We start from the raw sequence: 27,825 nt of genomic DNA on the forward strand, positions 1-27,825 counted from the left end.
GAGAGAAGAGTCAATGCACTCTCGTGTCCCCAACTCCATACCCTGTGAATGGAATAGGAAAACCTACTGAAGTGCCTTTCTTGATGTACGGACAGAGAGACTTCTGGAGGCCACAGCTTATTCTGAGTCACCTCTCTCATTCTTGTTCACAGCCATAGTCCCTACTTGGCCAGCAGTCTATATTCCAGGATCTGTGTGAATAGACTACAGATGGTTTCTCTTGAGTTGGCTCCACCCTACTCCCGTGTATTTTGTTGGAGGGTCATGTGTGAAGACCCCATTGATAGATGAGTAAGAGACCCCATGAATGTATCACAGTGCTAGTGAGTAGTGGGAAACAAGATCATGCTGTGAGTCTAGAAGAGCGATCCCTCACCTGCTTGTGTTTAGATTCAGATGAAATCCATATAACGAAGCTGACAAAATTTTTTAGTTTTGTATTCAGTGCCAAAGGCTCATGTAGTTCACACTGACCTCAAAATCCTATATATATTCAAAGATGTCTTGAAATCTCGATCTCCTGCTCAGTACTGGCATCACAGGCACATGGACCTACACCCAGATTTTAATGTGACTATATCTTAATGTTTATATTTTAGTCTCTTTTAATTTATTCACAATACATACAACTTCACTATCTAATTCCAGGTATCTTGTCCCATTTAACCAACACCACTCCAAGCCCCAACCTATTCAAAGATCAGTCCCTCATTCGTTCTCTCCATAACCTCCCCTGCACTGAACACCCACAGTGCCACTTTTGTTTGACCTTTGTGTCAATGGACTGGCCTGACCTGTGTGTCTTGTAGAAAAGGCAAGGATGTGACCTTGCATGCTGGCTGCCTTTTATGCCACACCCAACTTCTCAGGCCCCTGTACTGTGCAGGCCACAGTCACACACCTTCACAGACCTTCCCCATTCGCTCTCTTAGATTCTTTACCCTGAATCTTCTCTCGAGACAAGGATCTCCTCAGCCCTCCACCCCTGAGCTGTGTGACTCTACTTAGATTCTCGAACATACCCCTGTAAGTCCTCCATGAATCTCATAAATACACAAACCTTCCTCACCAATCAAAAAAGGATCCCTGGTATGATTTTGTTTGAGTGTGGCTTGCTTGCTTGTTTGTAGAGACAGGATCTCACTATCTACCTCTGGCTGGTCTTGAGCTCACTGAATTCTATCTGCCTCAGCCTCCTGAGTTCTGAGATTAAAGGTTTCTGCTGCCACATCTTGGTTAAACACTGTGGGGTTGGTTTATTTTCTGTGTTTGTTTCTTCTAGTGTGTGTGTGTGTGTGTGTGTGTGTGTGTGTGTGTGGTGCATGTGGGTGTGTTTTGGTGTTTTGTCTGTATCTATATCCCTGCATCATGTGAGTGTCCAGTACCTGTGGAGGACAGAAGATGGCATCTGATGCCTTGGGATGGAGTTATTAATGGTTGTGACTTCTGCATGTGGGTGCTGGGCATCGAACGGAGGTCTTCTGGAAGAGCAGCCAGTGCTCTTAATCACTGAAAAATCTCCAAAAGTTCTTTTGCTGAGAATGTTTCCACTGCATCCAGAAGGAACAACCTACTGTCCTGCTCACTGCTGTACTGTGAGCACTTGGAACAGCAGGTGGCTGATGCCACGGAGTCAAAACATCTGCCAAGGAAGGAATAAGTAAATACATAAATAATGTGAGGAAACCAGCCACTCATTCAACTCACACACAAACTTTGATAGCTGAATCTTGATAGTCTCTGGAGAAGGAAGTGACCAAATTAGGGAATAGACTTGGTGACTAGCTATGGGAATGTAATAGAATGGTTTTTAATAAGGCAGAGAGTAGGGGAAGAAGGAAAAACCTGCCAGAGTCATGCTTGCCACTCTCAGGCTGGCTTGAGTCTCTGCAAAGAGTGGGGGAGGCTTGATTCTTTGTAAGGAATATTATGCTTGTTACTATCGGCCAATGTTCAGTAAGTAAGCCCATACTACCTAACATCCTAGGTATGACGATGGCGTAAGACTCCAACCTTCAGCCAGTGGTACTTACTTCAAGAGCCCCCAAGTGAGACACCAAGACTCAGATTGATGTGAAAGCAAGAGGTTTATTTTGCAGCACATCAGGGTCGACCTTCAATTAGTCCCTCAAAGTGAGTGTCTAGAAGGTGACCCCGAATTTCTATAACAAGCAGTTTTTATACTTTTTAGGGTCACAGGTTACATCAGCAAGGTTACAGTTCAAACTTACTGGCTAAGCATATTGACCCTTAAATCTCTTGGCTAGCAAGCATCAGTCAGGACATTCTGAGAATTTCCTGCTCAAGGATGTTCCTGTGGGTGGGAATGGAACTTGGCCTAGCCTCCACCTGAGGCAGGTGGGTGTAAGGTTGGTGAAAGCCGCAAGGACCCTTCAATGGGAGATGGAAGAATAAGAAAACCATCCCCCACCCCATTCTGTATCTGAATAACAGCAGATACAAAAGGAAAAGCAGGTCATAAGGAGAGCTCAGTTGTTATGAACCAAGAAGGAAATTGAACAATGAAAGAAGTGTACCGTCTGGTCATCGTCTTTTAAGAATGAATAGTGGGAGGGCTTTAAGATGGTGTTAGAAAAAACCAACCCATTCCTTTCGTATAGGAAGCCACAAGGGCCAAGGGCTTGAGGTGAGATCAGGTTTGACAACTTCCAGGATCAACAAAACAGTATCTGACAGGGTCGCCTGAAAAAAAAAAAAAGTTCACAAGGGCTGAGTCCCATCTCCCTACACCTCTCTTTATACCTCTCTTTGTGTGAGTGTGCATGTGTGCTCATAATGCATGTCTGTCATGCATTAGTGCACATACTCTTGTGTAAGTATGCAGAGGCCAGAGCCAACACAGTGTCTTTCTCTACTGCTTTCTGTCTTCAGAAGGTCTCTTGCCTTTTCTGTCTAGGCCACCTGGTCTGTGAGCTCTCAGGGGTCCATTTGTCTTCATTACCCAATGCAGATGTTGCAGGTAACCAAGAGCCATGCTCAGCATTTTTATGTGGTCTCTGGAATATGAATTAAAATTCGCATATTTATCCAGCAAACACTCTCAGTCTCTGAGCATCTCCCAAGTGTCTTCATACTATGACTTTTGAGATAGGATACCTCACTCGGCTCTGAGGCTGCTTACTAGACTGGGCTGATAGACAGTGAACCACAGGAATCTACCTGCCTCTACTTCCCCAGCTCTGAGATTAAAAAATTGTTCCTTTTTTCTTTGTTTCTTACTTTCTTTCTAACTTGGATTCTGGAGATTGAATTCAGATCCTTATATTTTTGTGTCATGTATTTTACAGCCTGAACTATCTCCCTAGGCCAAAACAAGAGTGTGTGTGTGTGTGTGTGTGTGTGTGTGTGTGTGTGTGTGTGTGTACATATATGTGTTGTTTGTATACATATATGTGTGTGAATAAATATATACATATTTATGTGTGTACATATTTACATATATATCAACTCAATAATTTTTTGTTGCTCACTTCTTGTTTATAATACCCCTCACATGTAGCCAGCACATTGTGGGGCTCACAATACATAATCGAGAAGTAAATATTAGTCCGATGCTCAAGGGATGTGAGTATACTTGGGCATCACATTTCCAAGTGGACAAGCTTATAGAGCTCCCTGGAAGATCCCTAGGTCCTAGGCTGAGCCTCATGTCTACCGAATTAGAAACAGCATCTCTAACCTTCTCCACTTTCCCTCAGCACAGGAGTCAAAATGGTGGGTTCTACTTAAATCTGTGTTGACTCTGAGCTACCAGGTGACTTTGAGATATGGTTTACCCCCCACATAGGCATTACCTGTGCAATTGTAAGGTCGTGAATACCAGTGTTTACTCTGTGGAAGAGCTGCTGGTGGGATTGGCTTTGCTATGTACAAAAGCTCCCATGTGTCTGGGATCCAGCCAGTGCACTGAAGAACTGGCTGTACTCCTTAAGGTTGAAGCCTGTTGCTAAGGTTAAGTGAAGTTTGATTTGCTCGTCCTGGCACTAAACAGAGAAATGACTGGTGCTGATTGTTCCCAAGACTTCTTAAGCCAGGCTGGCATGGGGCTCAGAGCTCTGGTTGGCACAGGACTCCGCAATATGTTTGGACTATACCCTCTCTCTGCCACCACCCTACTTCTGCCCAATTGCATTCTTTCTGATTTCCACAGGCTTCATCTTTTTCCCTGACCTGTAGCTCACACTCTAGTCCTCGGACGATTGAATCTCTGTGTCTTCCTCATTGGGTCTTTCCATGGCTCCAAGTCTCTCTGTCTTTAGCTGTGTACATCTTCCTGTCTTTATCCTTTGTTCCATCTCTGTGTGTTCTCTGTGCTTTGTGTCTCCCTCCTTCCCTCCCTCCTTCCTTCCTTTGACATCTATACCAGGCTAGCTTTGAACTCTCCAGGTACCAGGTGATGATCTTCAACTTCTGACCTCCTTACCCCCAACACCTAGAATTTGAGGTACAGCTACTATACCCTGTGTATGTGGTATTGGGGATGGAACCAAAGTTGTGCATGCTAGACCAACACTTGACCAAGTGAGCTATATCCACAACCCCTATATGTGATAACATCAATTCTCTCACTCCCTCTCTCATTTCTTCATGCCCTAACTCCACCCCCTAATGTCTTTTAGTTTTTGAACCCACACCCTCTTTTTTTCTCTCAGACTTTCTCTTACTGCCTGTGTCCTCGGATGCTCTTTCTCCTGATCTCTTTTTACTTACAGATTTTCTTTCTTCCTGACTCAATGCTTATGGGAAGAAGTTACATAGAGGTCATGAATCTAGAAGTGGTAAAGACAGAAGATGATGGAGCCTGGGGAGGGAGAGGCTGTAAAGAAACTTTATGTCCCTCTTCCCTCTGTAGACCCTTCTCTTTTCATCTCACCCCACTAACCTAGCCTTATAAAACCTCCCTTCCCTCGCTGATCCTGACCCGCAGCTCCTTGCTCCCAAACCACGTGGGAGAAAGAGCTCATTGCCCAAACAGCTGGGCACTCCTGAGACCGCAGGGCAGGAGAGACCTCCAGTACTGCTCACACTTACCCACATCCCTGGCCCAAGAGGAAACTGTATAGGGCTTCTGGGAACAGGAAGATAGGGGCACTCAAGCTTTAGGAAACCTGCAGTACAGACTGTGCCTGAATCTGAAGTGACCCGGTCAAACAGGTCCTTGCACCCAAATCCCAAGAAAGGGAGAGCTAGACCTTCACAGGCGCAGAATTGCCTGGGAAGCCAGAATAGACTACTCTCTGATTCTAGAGGAAAACGCCAAGTGCCATCTGGGCCCCCTGTGCACAGGGACCTGAGAGAAGGCAGGGCAGGCCCTTCTTGTTGTTTCCCTCACAGAGAACTGAAACCCAGCCCAAAGAGCAACGTCAGGCCCGAGACCAGAGGTAAGACCAACTTTTCTGCTCCAAGTCACCTGCCTGATGGACTCAGGACACACGCCCACAGGAACACCTGAAGACCAGTAGACAGGAAAGACTACACGCGTGAAAGCAGAAAATCTCTTCCCATGACTGGCTAAAAGAAAACAGAAAAACAGGTCTACAGCACTCCTGACACACAGGCCTATAGGACGGTCTAGCCACTGTCAGAAATGGCAGAACAAGGTAACACCAGAGACAACCTGATGGCGAGAGGCAAGCCCAGGAACCCAAGCAACAGAAACCAAGACTACATGGTATCATTGGAGCCCAATTCTCCCACCAAAGCAAATACTGAATATCCAAACACACCAGAAAAGTAAGATCTAGATTTAAAACCACATTTGATCATGATGCTGGAGGACTTCAAGAAAGACATGAAGAACTCCCTTAGAGAAATGCAGGAAAACATAAATAAACAAGTAAAAGCCTATAAAGAGGAATCACAAAAATCCCTGAAAGAATTCCACGAAAACACAATCAAACAGGTGAAGGATTTAAAAATGGAAATAGAGGCAATAAAGAAAACACAAAGAGGGACAACCCTGGATATAGAAAACCAAAGGAAGAGACAAGGAGCCAAAGATACAAGCATCAGCAACAGAATACAAGAGATACAAGAGAGAACCTCTGGAGCAGAAGATTCCATAGAAATCATTGACACAACTGTCAAAGACAATGTTAAACAGAAAAAGCTACTGGTCCAAAACATACAGGAAATCCAGGACTCAATGTGAAGATAAAACCTAAGGATAATAAGTATAGACGAGAGTGAAGACTCCCAGCTCAAAGGATCAGTAAATATCTTCAACAAAATCTTAGAAGAAAACTTCCCTAACCTAAAGAAAGAGATGCCAATAAAAAAACAAGAAGCCTACAGAACTAGAACAAATAAATTGGACCAGAAAAAAACCCAACATGTCAAATAATAGTCAAAACACTAAGTGCACAAAACAAAGAAAAAATACTAAAAGCAGTAAGGGGAAATGGCCAAGTAACTTGTAAAGGCAGACCTACCAAATTACACCAAACTTCTCACCAGAGACAATGGAAGCCAGAAGATCCTGGACAGATGTCATACAGACCCTAAGAGAACACAAATGCCAACCCAGGTTACTGTATACAGCAAAACTCTCAATTAACATAGATGGAGAAACCAAGATATTCCATGAAAAAAATCAAATTTACACAATACCTTTCTACAAATACAGCCCTACAAAGGATAATAAATGGTAAAGCCCAACATAAGGAGGCAATCTACACCCTAGAAAAAGCAACAAACTAATAGTTTTGCAACAAAACAAAGAGAAGAAAAGCACACAAACATAATCTCACATCCAAATACGAATATAACAGGAAGGAACAATCACTATTCCTTAATATCTCTCAACATCAATGGACTCAATTCCCCAATAAAATGACACAGATTAACAAACTGGATGTGCAATGAGGACCCAGCATTTTGCTGCCTACAGGAAACACACCTCAGAGACAAAGACAGACACTACCTCAGAGTGAAAGGCTGGAATACCACTTTCCAAGCAAATATTCTGAAGAAGCAAGCTGGAGTAGCCATTCAAATATTGAATGAAATCAATTTTTAACTGAAAGTCATCAAAAAAGACAAGGAAGTACACTTCATATCAACAAAGTAAAAATCCACTAAAATGAACTCTCAATCCTAACTATCTACGCTCCAAATGCAAGGGCACCTACATACATAAAAGAAACCTTAGTAAAGCTCACACCACACATTGCACCTGGCACAATAATAGTAGGAGATTTCAACACGTGACTCTCATCAATGGACAGATCATGGAAACAGAAATTAAACAGAGACATAGACAGACTAAGAGAAGTCATGAACCAAATGGACTTAACAGATATTTATAGAACATTCTATCCTAAAACAAAAGGATGTACCTTCTTCTCACCACCTCATGGTACTTTCTCCAAAATTGACCATATAATGGGTTATAAAACAGGACTCAACAGATACAGAAAGATAGAAATAATCCCATGAGTCCTATCAGACCACCATGGGCTAAAGCTGGTCTTCAATAACAATAAGGGAAGAATGCCCACATATACGTGGAAGTTGAACAATGCTCTACTCAATGATAACCTGGTCAAGGGAGAAATAAAGAAAGAAATGAAAGGCTTCTAAGAATTTAATGAAAATGAAGGTACAACATACCCAAACTTATGGGACAAAATGAAAGCTGTGCTAAAAGGAAAACTCATAGCTCTGAGTGCCTGCAGAAAGAAAGAAGAGAGAGCATATATCCGCAGCTTGACAGCAAACCTACTAGCTCTAGAACAGGAGGAGTAGAAGGCAGGAAATAATCAAATTCAGAGCTGAAATCAACCAAGTATAAACAAAAAGGCCTACACAAAGAATCAACAGAACCAAAAGCTGGTTCTTTGAGAAAATCAACAAGATAGATAAACCCTTAGCCAGACTAACGAGAGGACACGGAGACTGTGTCCAAATTAACAAAATCAGAAATGAAAGGGGAGGCATAACTACAGAATCAGAGGAAATTCAAAAATCATCCTACTACAAAAGTCTATATTCAACAAAACTTGAAAATCTGGAGGAAATGGACAATTTTCTAGACAGATACCAGGTACCAAAGTGAAATCAGGAACAAATAAATCATTTAAACAACCCCATAACTCCTAAAGAAATAGAAGAAGTCACTAAAAGTCTTTCAACCAAAAAGAGCCCAGGTCCAGATGTGTTCAGTGCAGAATTCTACCAGATCTTCACAGAAAACCTCATACCAATACTATCCAATTCCTTGAAATTGAAACAGATAGAGTGCTACGGAATTCCTTCTATGAAGTCACAATTACTTTTATCCCTAAACCCAACAAAGAAGGAGAACTTCAGACCAATTTCCCCTATGAATACTGATGCAAAAATACTCAATAAAATTCTTGCAAACTGAATCCAAGAACACATCAAAACAATCATCCATCATGATTTAGTAGCCCAGGTATATAGGGATGGTTTAATATACAGAAAACCAACAACGTAATCCACTATATAAACAAACTGAAAGATAAAAACCACATGATAATTTCATTAGATGTTGAGAAGGCATTTGACAAAATTCAACACCCCTTCATGATAAAAGTCCTGGAGAGAACAAGAATTCAAGGCCCATATCGAAACATAGTAAAAATCATATACAGCAAACCAGTTGCTAACATTAAACGAAAAAGAGAGAAACTTGAATCAATCCCACTAAAATCAGGGACTAGACAAAGCTGCCCACTCTGTCCCTACTTATTCAATATACTTCTCGAAGTCCTAGTCAGAGCAATCACACAACAAAAGGAGATCAAGGGGATACAGATTGGAAAAGAAGAAGTCAAAATATCATTACTTGCAGATGATAAGATAGTATATTTAAGTGATCCCAAAAGTTCCACCAGAGAACTACTGAAGCTGATAAACAACTTCAGCAAAGTGGCTGGGTATAAAATTAACTCAAATAAATCAGTAGCCTTCCTCTACACAAAAGAGAAACAAGCTGAGAAAGAAATTAGGGAAACGACACCCTTCATAATAGTCCCAAATAAAATAAAATACCTCGGTCTGACTTTAACCAAACACGAAAAGATCTGTATAATAAGAACTTCAAGCCTCTGTAGAAAGAAATTGAAGAAGACCTCAGAAGATGGAAAGATCTCCCATGCTCATGGATTGGCAGGATTTATCTAGTAAAAATGGCCATTTTACCAAAAGCGATCTACAGATTCCATGCAATCCCCATCAAAATACCAATCCAATTCTTCAGAGAGTTAGACAGAACAATTTGCAAATTCATCTGGAATAAAAAAATACCAAGGATAGTTAAAACTATCCTCAAAAGTAAAAGGACTTCGGAGGGAATCAGTATCCCTGAACTCAAGCAGTATTACAGAGCAATAGTGATAAAAACTGCATGGTATTTGTACAGAGACAGACAGATAGACCAGTGGAATAGAATTGAGGACCCAGAAATGAACCCACATACACATAGGTGTATGGTCACTTGATTTTTGACAAAGGAGCCAAAACCATCCAATGGAAAAAAGATAGCATTTTCAGCAAATGGTGCTGATTCAACTGGAGGACAACATGTAGAAGAATGCAGATCGAACCATGCTTATCACCCTGTACGAAGCTTAAGTCCAAGTGGATCAAGGACCTCCACATCAAACCAGATACACTCAAACTAATAGAAGAAAAAGTGGGGAAGCATCTCGAACACATGGGCACTGGAGAAAATTTCCTGAAAAAAACACCAATGGCTTAGGCTCTAAGATCAACAATCGACAAATGGGATCTCATAAAACTGCAAAGCTTCTGTAAGGCAAAGGAAACTGTGGTTAGGAAAAAACGACAACCATAGATTTGGGAAAAGATCTTTACCAATCCTACAACAGATAGAGGACTTATATCCAAAATGTACAAAGAACTCAAGAAGTTAGACCACGGGGAGACAAATAGCCCTATTAAAAATGGAGTTCAGCTCACTCTTCTTCCTCACTCTCACTCTCTCTTCCGCTCTTCCTCCCTTTCTCTCTCTCTCTCTCTCTCTCTCTCTCTCTCTCTCTCTCTCTCTCTCTCGCTCTTCCTCTCTTCCTCTCTTCCTCTCCTGGCTTGATAAAGCTACAGGAGACTCTCACTCTTCTTCCTCACTCTCACTCTCTCTTCTGCTCTTCTTCTCTCTCTCTGTCTCTCTCTCTCTGTCTCTCTCTCTCTCCTCTCTCTCTCTCTCTCTTCCTCTCTTCCTCTCCTGGCTTGATAAAGCTACAGGAGACTCTCACTCTTCTTCTGCTCTCTCTCTCTCTCTCTCTCTCTCTCTCTCTCTCTCTCTCTCCTCTCTCTCTCTCTTCCTCTCTTCCTCGCCTGGCTTGATAAAGCTACAGGAGACTCTCACTATTCTTCCTCACTCTCACTCTCTCTTCTGCACTTCCTCTCTCTCTCTCTCTCTCTCTCTCTCTCTCTCTCTCTCTCTCTCTCTCTCTTCCTCTCTTCCTCTCCTGGCTTGACACAATAAAAAAAATGGAGTTCAGAGCTAAACAAAGAATTCACAGCTGAGGAATGTCAAATGGCTGAGAAACACCTAAAAAATGTTCAGCATCTTTAGTCATAAGGGAAATGCAAATCAAAACAAGCATGAGATTTCAACTCACACCAGTGAGAATGGCTAAGATCAAAAACTCAGGAGACAGCAAATGCTGGCGAGGATGTGGGAAAGGAGGAACACTCCTCCATTGTTGGTGGGATTGCAGACTGGTACAACCATTCTGGAAATCAGTCTGGAGGTTCCTCAGAAAATTGAACATTGAACTACCTGAGGACCCAGCTATACCTCTCTTGGGCATATACCCAAAAGATGCCCCAACATATAACAAAGACACATGCTCCACTATGTTCATAGCAGCCTTATTTATAATAGCCAGAAGCTGGAAAGAACCCAGATGCCCTTCAACAGAGGAATGGATACAGAAAATGTGGTACATCTACACAATGGAATATTACTCAACTATCAAAAACAATGACTTTCTGAAATTCATAGGCAAATGGACGGAACTGGAAAACATCATCCTGAGTGAGGTAACCTAATCACACATGGTATGCACTCATTGATAAGTGGCTATTAGCTCAAATGCTTGAATTACCCTAGATGCCTAGAACAAATGAAACTCAGAAGGATGACCAAAATGTGAATGCTTCACTCCTTCTTTAAAAGGAGAACAAGAATACCCTTGGCAGGGAATAGAGAGGCAAAGTTTAAAATAGAGGCAGAAGGAAGACTCATTGAGAGCCCGCCCCACATGTGGCCCCTACTTATACAGCCACCCAATTAAATAAGATGGACGAAGCAAAGAAGTGCAGGCCGACAGTAACCGGATGTAGATCTCACCTGAGGGACACAGCCAGAATACAGCAAATGCATAGGCGAATGCCAGCAGCAAACCACTGAACTGAGAACGGGACCCCCGTTGAAGGAATCAGAGAAAGGACTGGAAGAGCTTGAAGGGGCTTGAGACCCCATGTGTACAACAATGTCAACCAACCAGAACTTCCAGAGAGTAAGCCACTACCTAAAGACTATACATGGACTAACCCTGGGCTCCAATCTCATAGGTTGCAATGAATAGCCTAATAAGAGCACCAGTGGAAGGGGAAGCCCTTGGTCCTGGCAAGACTGAACCCCCAGTGAACGTGATTGTTGGAGGGAGGGCGGTGATGGGGGGAGGATGCAGAGGGGACCACCAATATAGGTGGGGAGGGGGAGGGGCTAGGGGATGTTGTCCCGGAAACCGGGAAAGGGAAGAACAATCGAAATGTAAATAAGAAATACTCAAGATATTAAACAAAAAAAAAGAAATACCCAAATTAATAAAGATTAAAAAAAACAAGGAAAAACAAAACCAATGACTTCATGAAACTCATAGGCAAATAGATGGAACAAGAAAATATCATCCTGAGTGAGGTAAGACAGTTACAAAAAGTACATACCTGATATATACTTGAGCATATATTTGAGCAAAGAAACCATTCCTGATGGATAATATCCTGAACCATAGAAAGTTCAGAGTTACAGCACCCTTCCGGGTCAGCAGGCAGTGTTTATAGACAAAAGAGGAGCTGGGCATGTGCACACAGCTTGATTAGTGCAAGCTTCACTTTTGCCTTACTTGGCATGCAGGAGAGGTTGGCATCCAGGATTAGTTAACTGCTTTGAGTGACTGAGACTTGATCGTAAGTGGATGAATATAATCTCAAGTTACTGTATAGTCCACTTGACTATCAGTTTGTGTTTGATTAGTTTGTTACATACAGAAGCTGCCTTTAGTCAAACTCAGTCAGTTTAATTGACTCTATAAGACATAAAAATGGAAACATTGTGTTCAGGCTTCTTACGTTTGAGAGAAAGGAATGTTCTAGAAACAATTCTATAGACTTTGGTCACCAACCCCTCCCATTGCCACGACCCTCATGTTAGGGATGGAATCCAGAGGTGTGTGGTTTTAAGCAGGTTTTCTTGCAAACAGTCCACACCTCCAGCCCCTCCCTAGTGCATTCTAGAATATCCTTTCCTGGTGAGCCTCTTTACCCTCATCCCTCACTGAGGGGTTTTAGTCATGAACTCTCTTTCTAAGCTATGTCGCTGTTAAGAACTGTGCAGCTGACTGTGAGTATAAATGACTTCAGTGACCCTGGGCTCAGCCCTGCTCCTGGCTCTGTCTGCTAGGATAACCTCTTTCATATTTCATCTTTGGAGTTGAAGATACATAGGACAGTGAGATAAAAAATGAATTGCTCATAGAACAGTTCCAAGATTAGAAAGGCAAGCATGTGAAGAAAAAACAGAGATAAATTAGCAATAGAGAGACAAAGACATTGAAACAGTTACCAACAAAGAGAGGCACACAGAGAGAAACAGGGCAGCTCCAACAAGAGAAGTTTTGTGAGAATGGGGGAATGAACATGAGACAAAAGAAAGGTGCTGAATCAGACAGGAAGTGAGCAAGTTGACAGAAAAGGAAGTTGGAGAAGACAACTAGATATAGACAAGGAATCATGAGAGAACAGAGAAGGAACACATGACAAGCTGTCCTTAGAGAAAGGGGTTGGTTCGAATGGTATCTAAGGAATTGAGAAAGACACAAACAAAATAGATCAAAAGACTCATGGTGATAGGTACAGACACAGGATCAGAGAGAATATGATGGAGAGAGAAACAGACAGACAGAGTGAGAGAGAGGAAGAGAGAGAGAGAGAGAGAGAGAGAGAGAGAGAGAGAGAGAGAGAGAGAGTCATTGAGCTGTTCTGGAAAAATCTAGGTCACAAAACCAGTTCTAGGAGAATCATCTCAGAGAGATACTCCATAAATTACTAAGCTCATGTCATCTAAATTCTGCAAAGGAGATGCTCAAAGAGATAGAGTGCCTTTTAAATACACCCACACAGGCATAATTTTCCAACAACCTGGAGGGTACAGAGGTTGCTGCAAAATCCCAGCTGAACCTGGAGGACCCAAAATTTATTCTTTCTACAAGAAATGCAGGGAGCAAGATGGAGTTGAGACTGAGGGAATAGTCAACCAATAACTAACCCAACTTGAGATCCATCCCATGGACAAGCACCAATCCCTGACACTATTAATGACACTCTATTATGCAGACAGGAGTCTAGCATAACTGTCCTCTGAGAGGCTCCACCCAGCAACTGTCTGAAACAGAACAGATATCCAAAGCCAAATATTAGACAGAACTCAGGGACTCTTATAGAAGAGTTTGGGGAAGGACCAAAGAACATGGAGGGGCTAGGAACACCACAGGAAGACCAACAGAGTCAACTAACTTGGAACTTGTGGGATCTCAGAATATGAAACACCAACCACACATGGGCTGGACCTGATTCTCACACACACACACACACACACACACACACACACACACACACACACACACACCTGCTCAGAGATGTGCAGGTCTATCTTCCTGTCGGCTGTTCAACAACTGGAATTGGAGCTATCCTAAGACTGTTGCTGTTGATCTGTTCCCCTACCTAGGCTAACTTGTCTGGCCTCAGCAGGAGAGGATGTGCCTATCCCTGCAGAGACTTGATGTTCCAGGGTAGGCAGATAGATACCCAGTGGGAGCCTCCGCCCTCTGAGAGGAGAAGGAGAGGGAAGGATGGGTAGAGGGACTATGCAGTGGTTGTAGGGGGGATCTTGAGGAGGAGGCATTAATTGGGATATAAAATGATTAAATAAATAAATAAATGAAAAATGTAATGTTCCTTCATATATGCAGCACACACAGCTCCATGCCTAAGTAAATGAGCAGATGAAACTAAACTGACAAGTGCAGAAATCGAAATGTGTTACTTCCAATGCCTTCTCTCCTGTGTATCTATTTCATGATGTCTTTGCCAACATCTAAGGTTGGGATAAAGGAATGGGGAGTGAACAGGTCACCAGGAGCCCAAACAGGAAGTATGGGTGCTCACATACCTGGACAGTGATGAGACCGGGAGGTGGGAACAGCTGGAGTTGCTTAAGTGAGTAGGGAGGCGGGCTCATGATAAAAGATCCTGCTGGAGTGTTCCCTGATGTCAACAGTGGTTAGACCAGGAACATGGAACTCGGTGTCTTGCTCCTCCTCACTTTCACTGTGGGCTTCTTGCTATTATTAGCCAGCCAAAATCGGCCAAAGACCCATGGCCACTTACCACCAGGACCTCGTCCCCTGCCCTTCTTGGGGAACCTCTTACAGATGAACAGAAGAGGCCTTCTGCGTTCTTTCATGCAGGTGAGACATGCACAGGACTTGAGCCCTGTGGGCTTAGCCTGTGTTGACTCTTGGAGTTCACTCAGCAGGAAGAGCAAGGGACTCCTTGCAGACTTTAGGTTCAATTGTGAAAGTCACTGAGTGAAAGGTAGCATGCAGTCTTGCGATGATGGTGCTCAGATAGACAGGCAAGTCTTCCTGTGTTGGAACTGTTTGGAGCACTGTGCTTGTAGTGCAAGAGGTATGAAGGTATTGAGGTATAAGCGTGTAGTTTCACTTCTTGGGGCTTCTCTTTTCTAGAAGAGAAAGAAAAATATCAGAGGCATCAACTGTACATTTTGCTCCTGCCAACAAAAGAGATTAGCCTGAGGTGTTCCAGGAGAAAGAGGAGGATAGGAGGGGCAGGAAGTGAGCTGAGTAGGTAGATAGGGCTAATCAGTTATAAAGACCATGCAGTACCCAAGCCTGGGGCACTGGCACCATCTTTACCAGTCTCAGAATTGGTGCTTCACAAATGGTATTTCATGTTAAATTATCACTTGTTCATTAATAATCAATGAAAATCCATGACACCATGTCCCATTGAGAGAGATGATATGGTGGCAGTGATCCCAACTTCCTGCCCTCCTTTGGTGTGTAACAGAACAGCCACCTGGATTCAGTGGCATAGCCATTCATATTTATTTAGCTTTTGAGACAAGGTTGCCCAACTTTCCCCAGGCTAATCACAAACTCATGATCCTCCTTCAAGTTTAATATGATATTGATTATCTGATCTGTAGATTGTTATTTCACTGTTCCATAAGGTATGGTGTTGTGACCCCACCTAAAATTATAAACGCATAAAATATATAGAGCATTTTCATAGAATTATTTCCTAAACAACATGAGACCTGACCATTTCCATTTCCTCATTTCTGTTAGCTTCATGGACCTCTAGACTGAGATAAAGTTAACAAAAGGATGAGGGTAAGCTGTTTTCAAACATGCACCATTCTATTCAAAGGCTTTCAGCACTGGAAGGTTTTGATATTCCTGGGACCAATTCCCTGGAGATGCCCAGAGATAGTTGAACTGACATGTAGTTTCCGGACAGTCTGTACTGTAGACCTGATTGACACTCATGACTACAACCAGGGGTCACCCCTTTCTCCTCTGAATAATCAGTGGGTGGGTCAGGACCATTCTTCTGACTGTTGTCAGGAGATATTTATCAGATTGAAGCTGGGTCACTAGAAGAATGGTTTCTAGATGAGATGCCAGGTATTGCTGACCAAACTGAAGGGCATGATCATGGGTCTATATCTACATTGTATATATACATATCCATATCTATAAATAGATCCATATCTATTTATTTTGTTTTGACATAAGACCTTATGTAGGCCAGGCAGGCCTCCAAGTGGATACATACCCACATAACTACTTGCTCTCTGGCCTCTACTTCCTATCCAAACTCTACATTTCTGGTGCACTGATTAAAACATACAGCCAACAGAGTAGACCTGCTTCACTGTTTGGTCATCAGAAGGGGAAGGGTAGCCTATTTATCCGTCTGTATCTAAGTGTTTTAAAACTTTAACAATGTCTGTGCTGACGGGCCACAATCCTGGTGTTCTTGTGATTTGCCAGCTTCAAGAAAAATATGGAGATGTGTTCACAGTACACCTGGGACCAAGGCCCGTGGTCATATTGTGTGGGACAGACACCATGAGAGAGGCTCTGGTGGACCAAGCTGAAGCGTTCTCTGGTCGGGGAACAGTTGCTGTGCTCCATCCAGTTGTACAGGGATATGGTAAGATATGGGACAGTAGGGAGAGGAGGATGTGGCCCAGGTAGGTGAGTCTGAGACCTGAAACCCAAGCTGTGGAGAAGGACTCCGGATTCTCTGAACTTCCAATGTAACCCACCTACCCACATTTGCCCTGCTTTCTTAGGTGTGATCTTTGCCAATGGGGAACGTTGGAAGATCCTTCGGCGATTCTCTCTGGTCACCATGAGAAACTTCGGGATGGGAAAGCGCAGTGTAGAGGAGAGGATAAAGGAAGAGGCCCAGTGTTTGGTGGAGGAACTGAAGAAATACAAGGGTGAGACTTGGAGAATGGGCATTAAGAAGATATGAGGGCCCAACCAGAGAAAGACACAAAAGGGTAGAGAAAGATGATAGAGACAGAAAAGAGATGAGGTGGTGAAAGGTAGGAATGGACAAAGGTGGGGAGAGAGAAATACAGAGATAGTAAAAGAAAAGGGAGGTTTAAATTATCCACAACTATCTTGGAGACAGATAAACTATGCTGGTCACTTGTGTACAAAAAAAATCAATCTTTGAATTAATTTTATCTGTCAGTGGATATGACTGGTGTACACTTGTCATCTCAGAACTCAGAAGACTGAGACAAGATGGTCATGAGTTCAAGGCCAGTACTATCCACACTGTGAGGTCCAGTCTTACACTGTGGCTGAGGGTGAGTTGGAGAGTGCTTTTAGTTCCATGGTGGGGTGTGGTTGTTATCCCAGCAGTCCAGAGGTGGAGGGAGAATGCTGAGATTTTCAAGGTCATCTTCTACCACACATAGAGTTCAAGACCACCTTCATTTAACCTTTTTCATGCCCTCCTCACCCCACAATGTTCTTAGTTCCATGGTTCTCATCTTTCCTAATTCTATACCACTTTAATACAGTTCTTCATGTTGTAGTGACCCCCCCATCCATAAAATTATTATTGTTCCTACTTCATAACTGTAATTTTCTGATATTAGGAATCATAGTGCAAATATCTGTGTTTTCTGATGGACTCAAGCAACTGCTGTGTTGTTTGATGTCCAAGGGATCATGACCCACAGGTTGACAACTGCTGGTCTTAGTGAAAGGAAAATACAGAACTTAGATGAAGTGAAGGAAGCAGGAAAATTTTCCATCATGTTCTAAACAGAAACTCTGGTTCCTGTGCTTGGGTAGATGAGAATCAGTGAGCACAGAGGTTGATGGGAGTTGTCGTTTGGTAGATTTCTAAGGCAATTCTGGGTCCTTCATGATTCCGTATAACAAGGGCGTCTTGGAGACTTCATTTGCAGCTCTATTTCTTTACAGCAGGCATTTGCCTTTCTCTTATTCATGTTCCTAATGAGAGCTGAGGTGGTGAGCTGAGCTGCAGAAGCAGAAGAGGAAGAAAGATGCAGAAATTGGGAAGAGGGGTGGGAGAGAGAAGTCGTGGAGATGGAGGATCCAAAGGAAAACAAGCTGGAAGGCTGAGAGTAAAATTGACTAGCTCAGGGAAGGTTCTACAGGGAACCAGAGACTATAGACAAGCCAGCTTTGGGGAGAGGGCAACAAGGGTTTAATACTGTTGGACAGAAAACAGCACTCCAACCACCCAGCGCCATGAAAGAAACTGGCATACAAAGAAAGCAGGCAGCAGGTCCTGATAGCTTCTTAAACACCACAGAGCCTAGAAGTCTCAGAAGGGATGGAGGAAGATGGACGGATGGGAGTGGGGTGCTCAGAACTTAATCCACACAGGAAATCCTTGAACCTTTCTTGGCTCTTTCTGTCACTGAGAATTAACTATCAGCTCAGAGTCAAAATGGTGACCAGGGAGGAGGTGCATTGTGAAGACTAACTATACATGCTGTCCTTCTCAGCCCTTGGCAATCTGAATCCTGCCCCCTGTCATGAATGTTCTCTTAGTGATCTTAACTACCCTCTCTGTATGCTAACAACACTGCATCTTATGTCCAATATCCTGGGAAGTCAAATAAAATTATTTATTCAGTGCTTAGAATAGGGCTTGGTCCATCATATGTGCTATCGAGGTTACCTGCCTTTGCTATTTTTTGAGTACTGAGTGATGGGGACAGCCTCATGAGATGGAAATAAATTCAGATATTCCCCTGGTTCTATATTTCCTGTCTCCTGTCTTGCCTCCTCGTTCTCCAGGAGCCCTCCTGAACCCCACCTCCATCTTCCAGTCCATCGCAGCAAACATCATATGCTCCATTGTCTTTGGAGAGCGCTTTGACTACAAAGACCACCAGTTCCTGCGTCTGCTGGATCTGATCTATCAGACATTTTCCCTTATGGGCTCCTTGTCCAGCCAGGTCAGTGGGTGGGAAGAGAGGAGCATCCAGGGCAGAGAAAACAAGAGATTGCATTGTGGGTGAAAGAGGGAGTTTGTTAGGGCTAGAAGAAAGACAAAGACAGCACAGAGAAATAAGGAGGCTGAGACCTGGAGGCAGGGAGGGAGCATGTATAACAGGTTAGAGAGACCTGAATGTACAGAGCCATCCATACATGAAGAAAAAATGGTTTATTATGAAGATGTAGCTCAGAAGACTGAATGCTATGTTTCCATGCAGGATCCCCTGGGTTCCTCCCCAACACTGTATATTCTGGGCTTGGTGATATACAAAACTTGAAATTCCAGCATTTGGGTGGTGACATCTGGGGGATCAACAATTCAGGATGATCCATGGCTACATATTGAGTTTAAGGCCAATCTTGCTTAAATGACATACACACCCACAACCCACAAATTGAAACAAACACAATTGAGCAAAGAGGCTTAGGAAGGAGCACAGAGGAAAGACAAAAGAGATACAGAGAGTGCAAGACAAAGGTTAGAGACTACAGTTCAAAAGCATGTATATGTATGCTCTGTGTGTGTGTGTGTGTGTGTGTGTGTGTGTGTGTGTGTGTGTAGTGTAGTGTAGTGTAGTGTAGTGTAGTGTAGTGTAGTGTGAGGGGGCATTGTTCATGAAATCTGAGTACCTAGGAGCACTGCCCACTTCCCGTGACCTGACAGCTCCAGGTGAGCCCCTGAGTCTCTTTCTTACAGGTGTTTGAGCTTTTCTCTGGCTTCCTGAAATACTTCCCTGGTGTCCACAAACAAATCTCCAAAAACCTACAAGAAATCCTCAACTACATTGACCACAGTGTGGAGAAGCACAGGGCCACCTTGGACCCCAACACTCCACGAGACTTCATCAATACCTACCTTCTGCGCATGGAAAAGGTGAGTCCTGCATGGATGAGAGAGGGGGTGGGTGAGAGTGAAGGATGGGGATGTGTCTTAGAAAAAGAGGGGAAAGAGGATGATGAGAAGAGATGGAAAAAGAGGGGAGGAGATGTAGACTGTCTGGAGGAAAAGCAAAAGGGAGGAGAAAATGACAGGGAAAGAGAAGGGGTGTGACTGGGGAAGAAACGGGGCAAAGAACGAAAAGCAGAGAAGACCACAGAGTCTAGAGAGACAGCTCATGGTTTAGAAACACTGTCCAATATGGTAGATGACTGGAGTTCCTTTTGCAAAACCTATGTTAGGCTTCTCATAATCGTATGTAACTCCAGCTCGATAAACTCCAACGCTGTTCCTAGCTCTCTCGCAAATACAGACACACACACACACACACACACACACACACACACACACAACCCACAGTCATACACACATAAATATACATAAAATAACTATGTTCTAAAAAAGAGCTGTAAATGACCAAAGAGACAGAAGAGTGAGATTCTAAAGACCAGAGGAGTCCAGGGAAGACTGAATAAAAAGAGGCTAAGAGACAATGAGACAAGTGGTGTGAACTGCTGAGGGGACCCATGCCAATTGAACCAGAAGTGGTATGAACTGGTGAGGGGACACGTGCCCAGTGGTCCAGATAGTGTGGGACACACAGACAGTGACTAGAAAGGCACATGAATCACTGCAAGGATCCAGTCATCCCTGACCCTTCCTTCTCTCTCCCATCTGGAACCAGGAGAAGTCCAACCATCACACAGAGTTCCATCACCAGAACCTTGTGATCTCTGTGCTCTCTCTCTTCTTTACTGGCACCGAGACGACCAGCACCACACTCCGTTACAGCTTCCTGATCATGCTCAAGTACCCCCACGTCGCAGGTGTGCCATGGGTGAACAGTTGGGGATCTTCAACTTCCTTTTGGCTGCAGGGGTTTGTGTGAATAACAGAGACATGGGCTTCTTACATCTGGAGCTCTGAAGGCTTTGTTTGGTTTCCTTTAATCAAAGGCAGTGCTGTGGTGGTGTGTGAATGAGCAACTGGCTGACTGTATTCTGCTGTTTCCTCCTATCACTTAAAGGTTGATTCAAACTTCCTTCCCTCTTTCTGTCTTTCTGTCTTTACATCCATCCCTCCATCCATCAATCCAAACTTCCTTCCCTCCTTCCCTTTTTGTACTTGCATCCATACATCAATCCAACCATCCGTCCCTTCTTTCTGTCTTTACATCCATATATCCATCCATCTATCCACCCAGCCAGCCATCTATCTATCCTGTCCTTCCTTCTTTCCTTCTGTCTTACATCCATCCATGCACACATCTTTCTATTCATCTACCTCTTCATCCATTCACCCACTCTGTTCACTAAACCATACATCTATTCTCCATGTGTACTCATCCATTTTCCCACTCATCCATCTATAAGCCTATTCACCCACTCATATAGTCACCTGCTCATCTGTATACCCATAGATTGTTAATCCTTGATTTGTTCGTCTCTGATTCACACAAGGGCATATCATTCATTCATTCATTTGGATTAATCAACTCATGAGTTTTTTCTTTGATTAGGAATACTTGAGTGGGCTATTGTTATTGAATCATTGGTCCATTGAAATATGAACCTTTTCATTCTCTAATGCTTCCAACTGACCTTTGAACTCACCATTCATGTGTCCACCCATTCCCTCATGTATCCATTTAATAACTCACTCATTTAGCTATTATTTATGTATCATTCAATACAACTATTAATTCCTACATTAATCTTCATTAAATTTAACATTCAATTGATCATTGATTAGTAGTGTTGATTAATATTTGTGTTTATGAAACAATTACTTATTTTAATCGATTACTATAATGAGTAGTAAGTGGAAGATACACATCTTATTTCTGTTACTCATCAATCTTTCCTTTTATGAGCTGGCTCATCCATTTCTTGGTTGACTAGCATGCACGCATTTTAAATTTTTAAAAAAGATTTGAAGTTATTTTGAGTATGCCTTGCAAAGCTCATGTGTAGACATGAGAGAACTTTGTGTATTCTGTTCTCTTCTTCCACCTGCACATGGGCTCTGGGTGTCAAAGTCAGGATGTCAGGCTTGCAAGTCAAGTGCATTTATTAGTTGAACTATTTCCTCAGCTAACATGTTCATATTTTATATGTTGTTATGCATACAGTAATTTACTTCCCTTTTATTTCTGAGGTTATAAAATTAGATTATTAGCCTAGATGTTAAAATTTATTTTAATTTAATGTGCATTGTTGTTTTGGCTACATATGTCTGTGTGAGGGTGTCAAATCACAGGGACTTGGAAGTACAGAGAGTGTGAGCTGAAATGGATGATGGGAATTGAATCTGGGTGTCCCCTCAATGAACAGACAGTACTCTTAAATAATTGAGTCATCTCTTCAGACCCCTGGATTTTAATTATGAATTTCCTGCAAAGGGGAGAGAGAGAGAGAGAGAGAGAGAGACAGAGACAGAGACAGAGACAGAGACAGAGACAGAGACAGAGACAGAGAGAATAAACCTGTGTGCAGGAATACAATTGATAACATTCATTCATTCATTATATTCTTGCCATTTTTCCTCCAGCCTCACTCTGGATTGACAGTTGAAATGGCCCTTTGCTGAAGATTTTCCTTTTATCTCTTTTACAAGCAAAGCTGGAGCTTATTAAGAAGAGACTCTAGCATGCTCTACACACGGATGGAGAGACAGGTCCTTGAGAGAAGCACAGGTGTGTGCATCCAAGGAGCACTATGTTTTTCTCAGCAGAAACTCTTAACTATTCCTGGGTTATTGGACCCCAGAAAACAGGTTGGTATGCATTGCCTCTGAAAAGAGGCACTGTCTATTGTCTCCCCTTTCTATGCAGAGAAAGTCCAAAAGGAGATTGATCAGGTGATCGGCTCACACCGGCTACCAACCCTTGATGATCGTACCAAAATGCCATACACTGATGCAGTCATCCATGAGATTCAGAGATTTGCAGATCTGATCCCGATTGGTCTACCACACAGAGTCACCAATGACACCATGTTCCTAGGGTACCTGCTCCCCAAGGTGAGGCCAGTTGTGATTCCTCATCACTACTCCATGAGCATCCTCCACTCTCCTAATCACCAACCTCATCCTGTCTGTGGTTTTCCAGGACTGTGTTTCTTAGGGACTGACTGTTTTACATATGGGAGTCAGGATATGTTGACCTCTTCATGTTTCATAACTTCTCCTAGAACACTGAGGTTTACCCCATCCTGAGTTCAGCTCTCCATGACCCACGGTACTTTGACCACCCAGACACCTTCAATCCTGAGCACTTCCTGGATGTCAATGGGACACTGAAGAAGAGTGAAGCTTTTCTGCCCTTCTCCACAGGTGAGACAGACCTGTAATTCCTTTTCTAGACACTAGAGGCAGGCCCACCCTCAGGGATAAAAACCAGTAAAGTCCCAATCTACTGAGTCTGTCCCAGCCCTTGACTGAACCATCCTATCTACCCTGGGGATGAAGCACCATGAGGGGTTTCTTGAACTAAAGAATCCTGGTCAGGAGGACTTTGGAGTAGTATTTAAAAGCCTCTAAACCTGAGAAAATTAATTTGCTTAAGAAACAAAAGCAAAAACAACCAACGTCATTTATGCACACGGCCATGAGCTTGGTTGGGCCTTGACAGTTGAGGAGGTATTGACTTTATCAGTGAGAACTTGGGTTATGGTACATGTCTTGACACACTTGCCCCTGACTGCATTAAATATTCCATAGCTTATCCAATTGCAAGAGAAATCATGACCATCTATTTGAGCAAAGAACCCATTCATAATGCTTAATATCCTTAGCCAGAAAAATTTCGAAGTTTCAACAGATAGTAAAGTTGGTCAGAGGCGAGCCATTTGTAGTTGAGGATGTGGCTATAACCTGACTCATGCCACTTCCACTCTTCTCTTACTTGGCCATGCAGTAGTAGTTGGCATCCAGGGATTGGTTCGCAGCTATGCTTGGTTGTAATTTATTTATTTGCAAGCAGAAGAGTTACATGCTGGTGCAATATAACCTCAATACAGTTTGCAGTTCACCACTAATAAAGTTAGGTTATTTTTTATTATGTATATGGTCAGCCTTGTGCCAAATTGAATTCATTTTAACAAGCTCTAGCCATGAGAAACTCTATCTAGACAGAGGTTTCGGAGATAAAAGTAAGTCCAAGATAGTACTCCTCAGACCTCTTTATTCTGTGGTAATGATTGAACCTGAGATTTGCAAATGTTAGGCAGGGACTCTAACACTGATGACACCCCCAGCCCCTCACTGGGGAATACTAGGCAGGGCCTCTATCACTGACACACACACACATTCCCTCACTGAAGGATTCTTGGCAGGGTATCTACCACTGAGCCACCCAAAGACCCTGTCTAGAGTTGAGTGTCTTAGAGAGTTCAGTGACTCAGGACTCAGCTCTCCCCTGAACTATCAAATGTACTGGCTTTCTCTCTTACTTAATCTATATTCAGTGTGGAGACCAGTAGTTGGATAAAAGTGAATGTCTCCATTCCATAGTTGTAAGTTTAGAGGGAGACAAGAATGGAGATAAATAAGGCTAGAGACAGAGAGTAGATGATAGATAAAGAACAGAATTGCAACAGGAGGCACGGGAAGATGGGACATGCTGTACTAGTCAATGTTAAGTGTCAATGTGAGAACATAGAATTAGCTGAGAAGAGAGTTTCAGTTGAGGAATTGCCTACATTAGCATGGTCTGTTCCTTGACTGTTAACTGATATGGGAAGACCCAGCCCATTGTGGGTGGCATTAATTTTTGTTTGAGGCCCTGAAAGAGAGGTGAGATCTAAGCTGAGGTCCAAGGAAGTAGGCAGCATGCTCTGGACTGTAGATGTGGGCATGACCAGCTATTCCCAGCTCTTGCTTTTTGACTTCTCTGGCATGACAGTCAGTCATCTGGAATTGTAAGTCAGAGAGGAGCCCATTCCTCATCCATGTTGATTTTATTGGGGTATGTGTCATGACAACAGAAATGAAAGCAGGACACAAGACGACCATGGCAGAAAGAGGTATTTTAGGATACACAGTGGAGTGAGACAGTAGAAGAAGAAGGATGGAAAGGTCTAATAAGGAGGTGAGGGTATAAGAACAGAGGAAGATAATGGAAAGTGAAGAGAGGAAAAAGTAAGAATGAGATCAATGAGACATAAAGAGGGGGCTGCTGCACAAACACATGACAAGGAAAGAATAGGAGGGAAGAGAGGGAGGGAAGATGGGGAGAGATGGAGAGAGAGGGGAGAGGAGGAGAGGGAGTAAGAAGGAAAAAAGAGAAGATAGGAAGGGGGAGAGAAAGGAGTGAGGTGAAAAGGTAGATAAAGAGAAGGGAAGAGAAGAAGAGGGAGAGAGAGACATGGGAGAAAAGGGGAAGGAGAGGGAGAAAGGAAGGGGAGGAGCAGGAAGAGAGAGGATGCATAGGGGAGGAGAAAGAGAGGAGGGACAGGGAGAGAGAGAAATAATAGGGAGTTTAGACAAAAAATAAGTAGAGAAAAGGAAAAAAGTGAAAGAAAAATAATATCTGGTAGGTAAGAAGATAAATGTTGACTGCCCTGGCCCACAAGAAAAATAAATGAAACCCAAAAGCATTTGAGCCAAAGAACCATGGAAGATGTCCAAATCGCCAGCTCCAGGCCTGGGGACATCCTATTGAGAGAGAGGGAGGTAAGTCATTAAGCTGTTCTGGAAAACTCTGGGTCACAAAACCGGTTGTAAGAGAACCATCTCAGAGAGATACTCCATAAATGACTAAGCTTGTGTCACCTAAATTATGGAAAGAACATGTCCAAAGTGATGGGGTGCTTTTCCCAATTACTCCCACCCAGGGCACAATTTCCCAACAACAGGCACAGGAATTGTTGAGAAATCCCTCCTGCACCTGGATGTCCTAGGGGAGGGGGTGTACATCACTGAGGTTCAGGGCAAGCTGTGGTGCCTACATATGAGCTTTCAGGCTCCCTTTGCTCTATGGTGCTCCATGCCTGAGTTTCCAGCAAGCAAGAGCTCCTTATGCCTCTGAGAACGTGGTGGGTGCCACAGACCCCTTATCCCATGTACTTGCTCTCTCTCAATCATCTGAACTGTTTGGGTAGGAACTTGTTGAAACTCATCAATCTAGGGTTGATAGCAGAAAGGGGATGAGGGAGATTAAGAAACAACTTCTGCACACCCACATAAACATCTTACACGAATAGCTTTTCTTCTTTTCTTTCTCCTCACTCTCCTGTATTCTTCCCCCTTTTTCTTCCTCCCACTTTCCTCTCACCCTCTCTTCTTTCCTCCTCTTCCTCTTCCTCCCCTTCCTTCTCTTCCTTGGTTTTCTTTTTAAGATTTCAGAGAGGGAGTCCTTGCTACACAGCCCAGACAGTTTTGAAGCTATGATCCATCTCCGCCAACTTTCCTACATGTTAGAATTACAGGCATCCACCACCGGGTCTGGTTCATATAGAATTATTAATACCAGCCAGATGTCAGTTAAAGAGTCATTACACACATTAACTTTGTGCTCATGATAACTTTGCAAGATGTCAACCATCACCTTCATGAGAGAAATGAAAAATCCTAAAGGTATCATGTTATAAAATGGTCACACCCACCCACCTGTGTACCCTCAACTCTTAGGTGGTCCCAACTTCCTCTGGGGCAATAGATGCTTTGAAAATCCAACTCTCACAAGTGAATGCCAGTCAGCCACCAAATATTTTGCATGGCCTTTTTGAGGTTTGGAGGGTTTCTTTATACTTTCTTAGCATTGTAGGTTAAGGGACAAACTCACACATTTCATCGCAATGGTCATGGTTGTCTGGGTTTAGGGATGAAACAATACAAAGGCTATATACGGCCCTGAGGCTCACATGACTTGTCCTTTGTGCCCACAGGAAAGCGCATTTGTCTTGGAGAAGGCATTGCCCAAAATGAATTGTTCATTTTCTTCACCGCCATCCTCCAGAACTTCTCTTTGGCAAGCCCTGTGGCTCCTGAGGACATTGACCTCAGTCCCATTAACAGTGGTATAAGCAAAATACCCTCACCATACCAGATTCACTTCCTGTCCCGCTGTGTGGGTTGAGAGAGGAGTGTCAACGGTCTCACTTTTCCCCAACTCCATACCCTGTGAATGGAATAGGAAAAGCTAATGAAGGGCCTTTCTTGATGTAAAGACAGAGAGACTTCTGGAGGCCACAGCTTGTTCTGAGTCACCTCTCTCATGCTTGTTAACAGCCATAGTCCCTACTTGCCAGTCTATATTCCAGGATCTGTGTGAATAGACTACAGATGGTTTCTCTTGAGTTGGCTCCACCCTACTCCCGTGTGTTGTGTTGGAGGGTCATGTGTGAGGACCTCATTGATAGATGAGTAAGAGACCCCATGAATGTATCACAGTGCTAGTGAGTGGTGGGGACAAGATCACGCTGTGAGTTTAGAAGTGCGACCCCTCTCCTGCTTGTGTTTACATGCAGATGAAATCCATATAACGAAGCTGACAAAATTTTTTAGTTTTGTATTCAGTGCCAGAGGCTCATGTAGTTCACACTGACCTCAAAATCCTATATATATTCAAAGATGTCTTGAAATCTCGATCTCCTGACCAGTGCTGCCATCACAGGCACATGGACCTACACCCAGATTTTAACATGACTATATCTTAATGTTTATATTTTAATCTCCTTTAATTTATTCACAATACGTACAACTTCACTATCTAATTCCAGGTATCTTGTCCCATTTAACCAACACCACTCCAAGCCCCAACCTATTCAAAGATCAGTCCCTCATTCGTTCTCTCCATAACCTCCCCTGCACTGGACACCCACAGTGCCACTTTTGTTTGACCTTTGTGTCAATGGACTGGCCTGACCTGTGTGTCTTGTAGAAAAGGCAAGGATGTGACCTTGCATGCTGGCTGCCTTTTATGCCACACCCAACTTCTCAGGCCCCTGTACTGTGCAGGCCACAGTCACACACCTTCACAGACCTTCCCCATTCGCTCTCTTAGATTCT

The 27,825-nt window shown here is 43.2% G+C and overlaps 1 protein-coding gene across 1 annotated transcript; it reads left to right on the forward strand.

Annotated features, from left to right (window-relative positions):
• The first annotated feature begins 14,588 nt into the window (after positions 1-14,588).
• Cyp2b15 (cytochrome P450, family 2, subfamily b, polypeptide 15) lies at positions 14,589-26,893 on the forward strand. The gene is given in 9 exon segments (NM_001135668.1): positions 14,589-14,762; positions 16,374-16,536; positions 16,679-16,828; positions 18,678-18,838; positions 19,576-19,752; positions 20,501-20,642; positions 22,649-22,836; positions 23,007-23,148; positions 26,703-26,893. Coding segments are annotated over 9 exon segments (1,488 nt in total).
• Positions 26,894-27,825: the final 932 nt, after the last annotated feature.

Source organism: Rattus norvegicus, chromosome 1 (assembly GCF_036323735.1).
Source record: "Rattus norvegicus strain BN/NHsdMcwi chromosome 1, GRCr8, whole genome shotgun sequence".
Taxonomy (NCBI): Eukaryota; Metazoa; Chordata; class Mammalia; order Rodentia; family Muridae; genus Rattus; species Rattus norvegicus.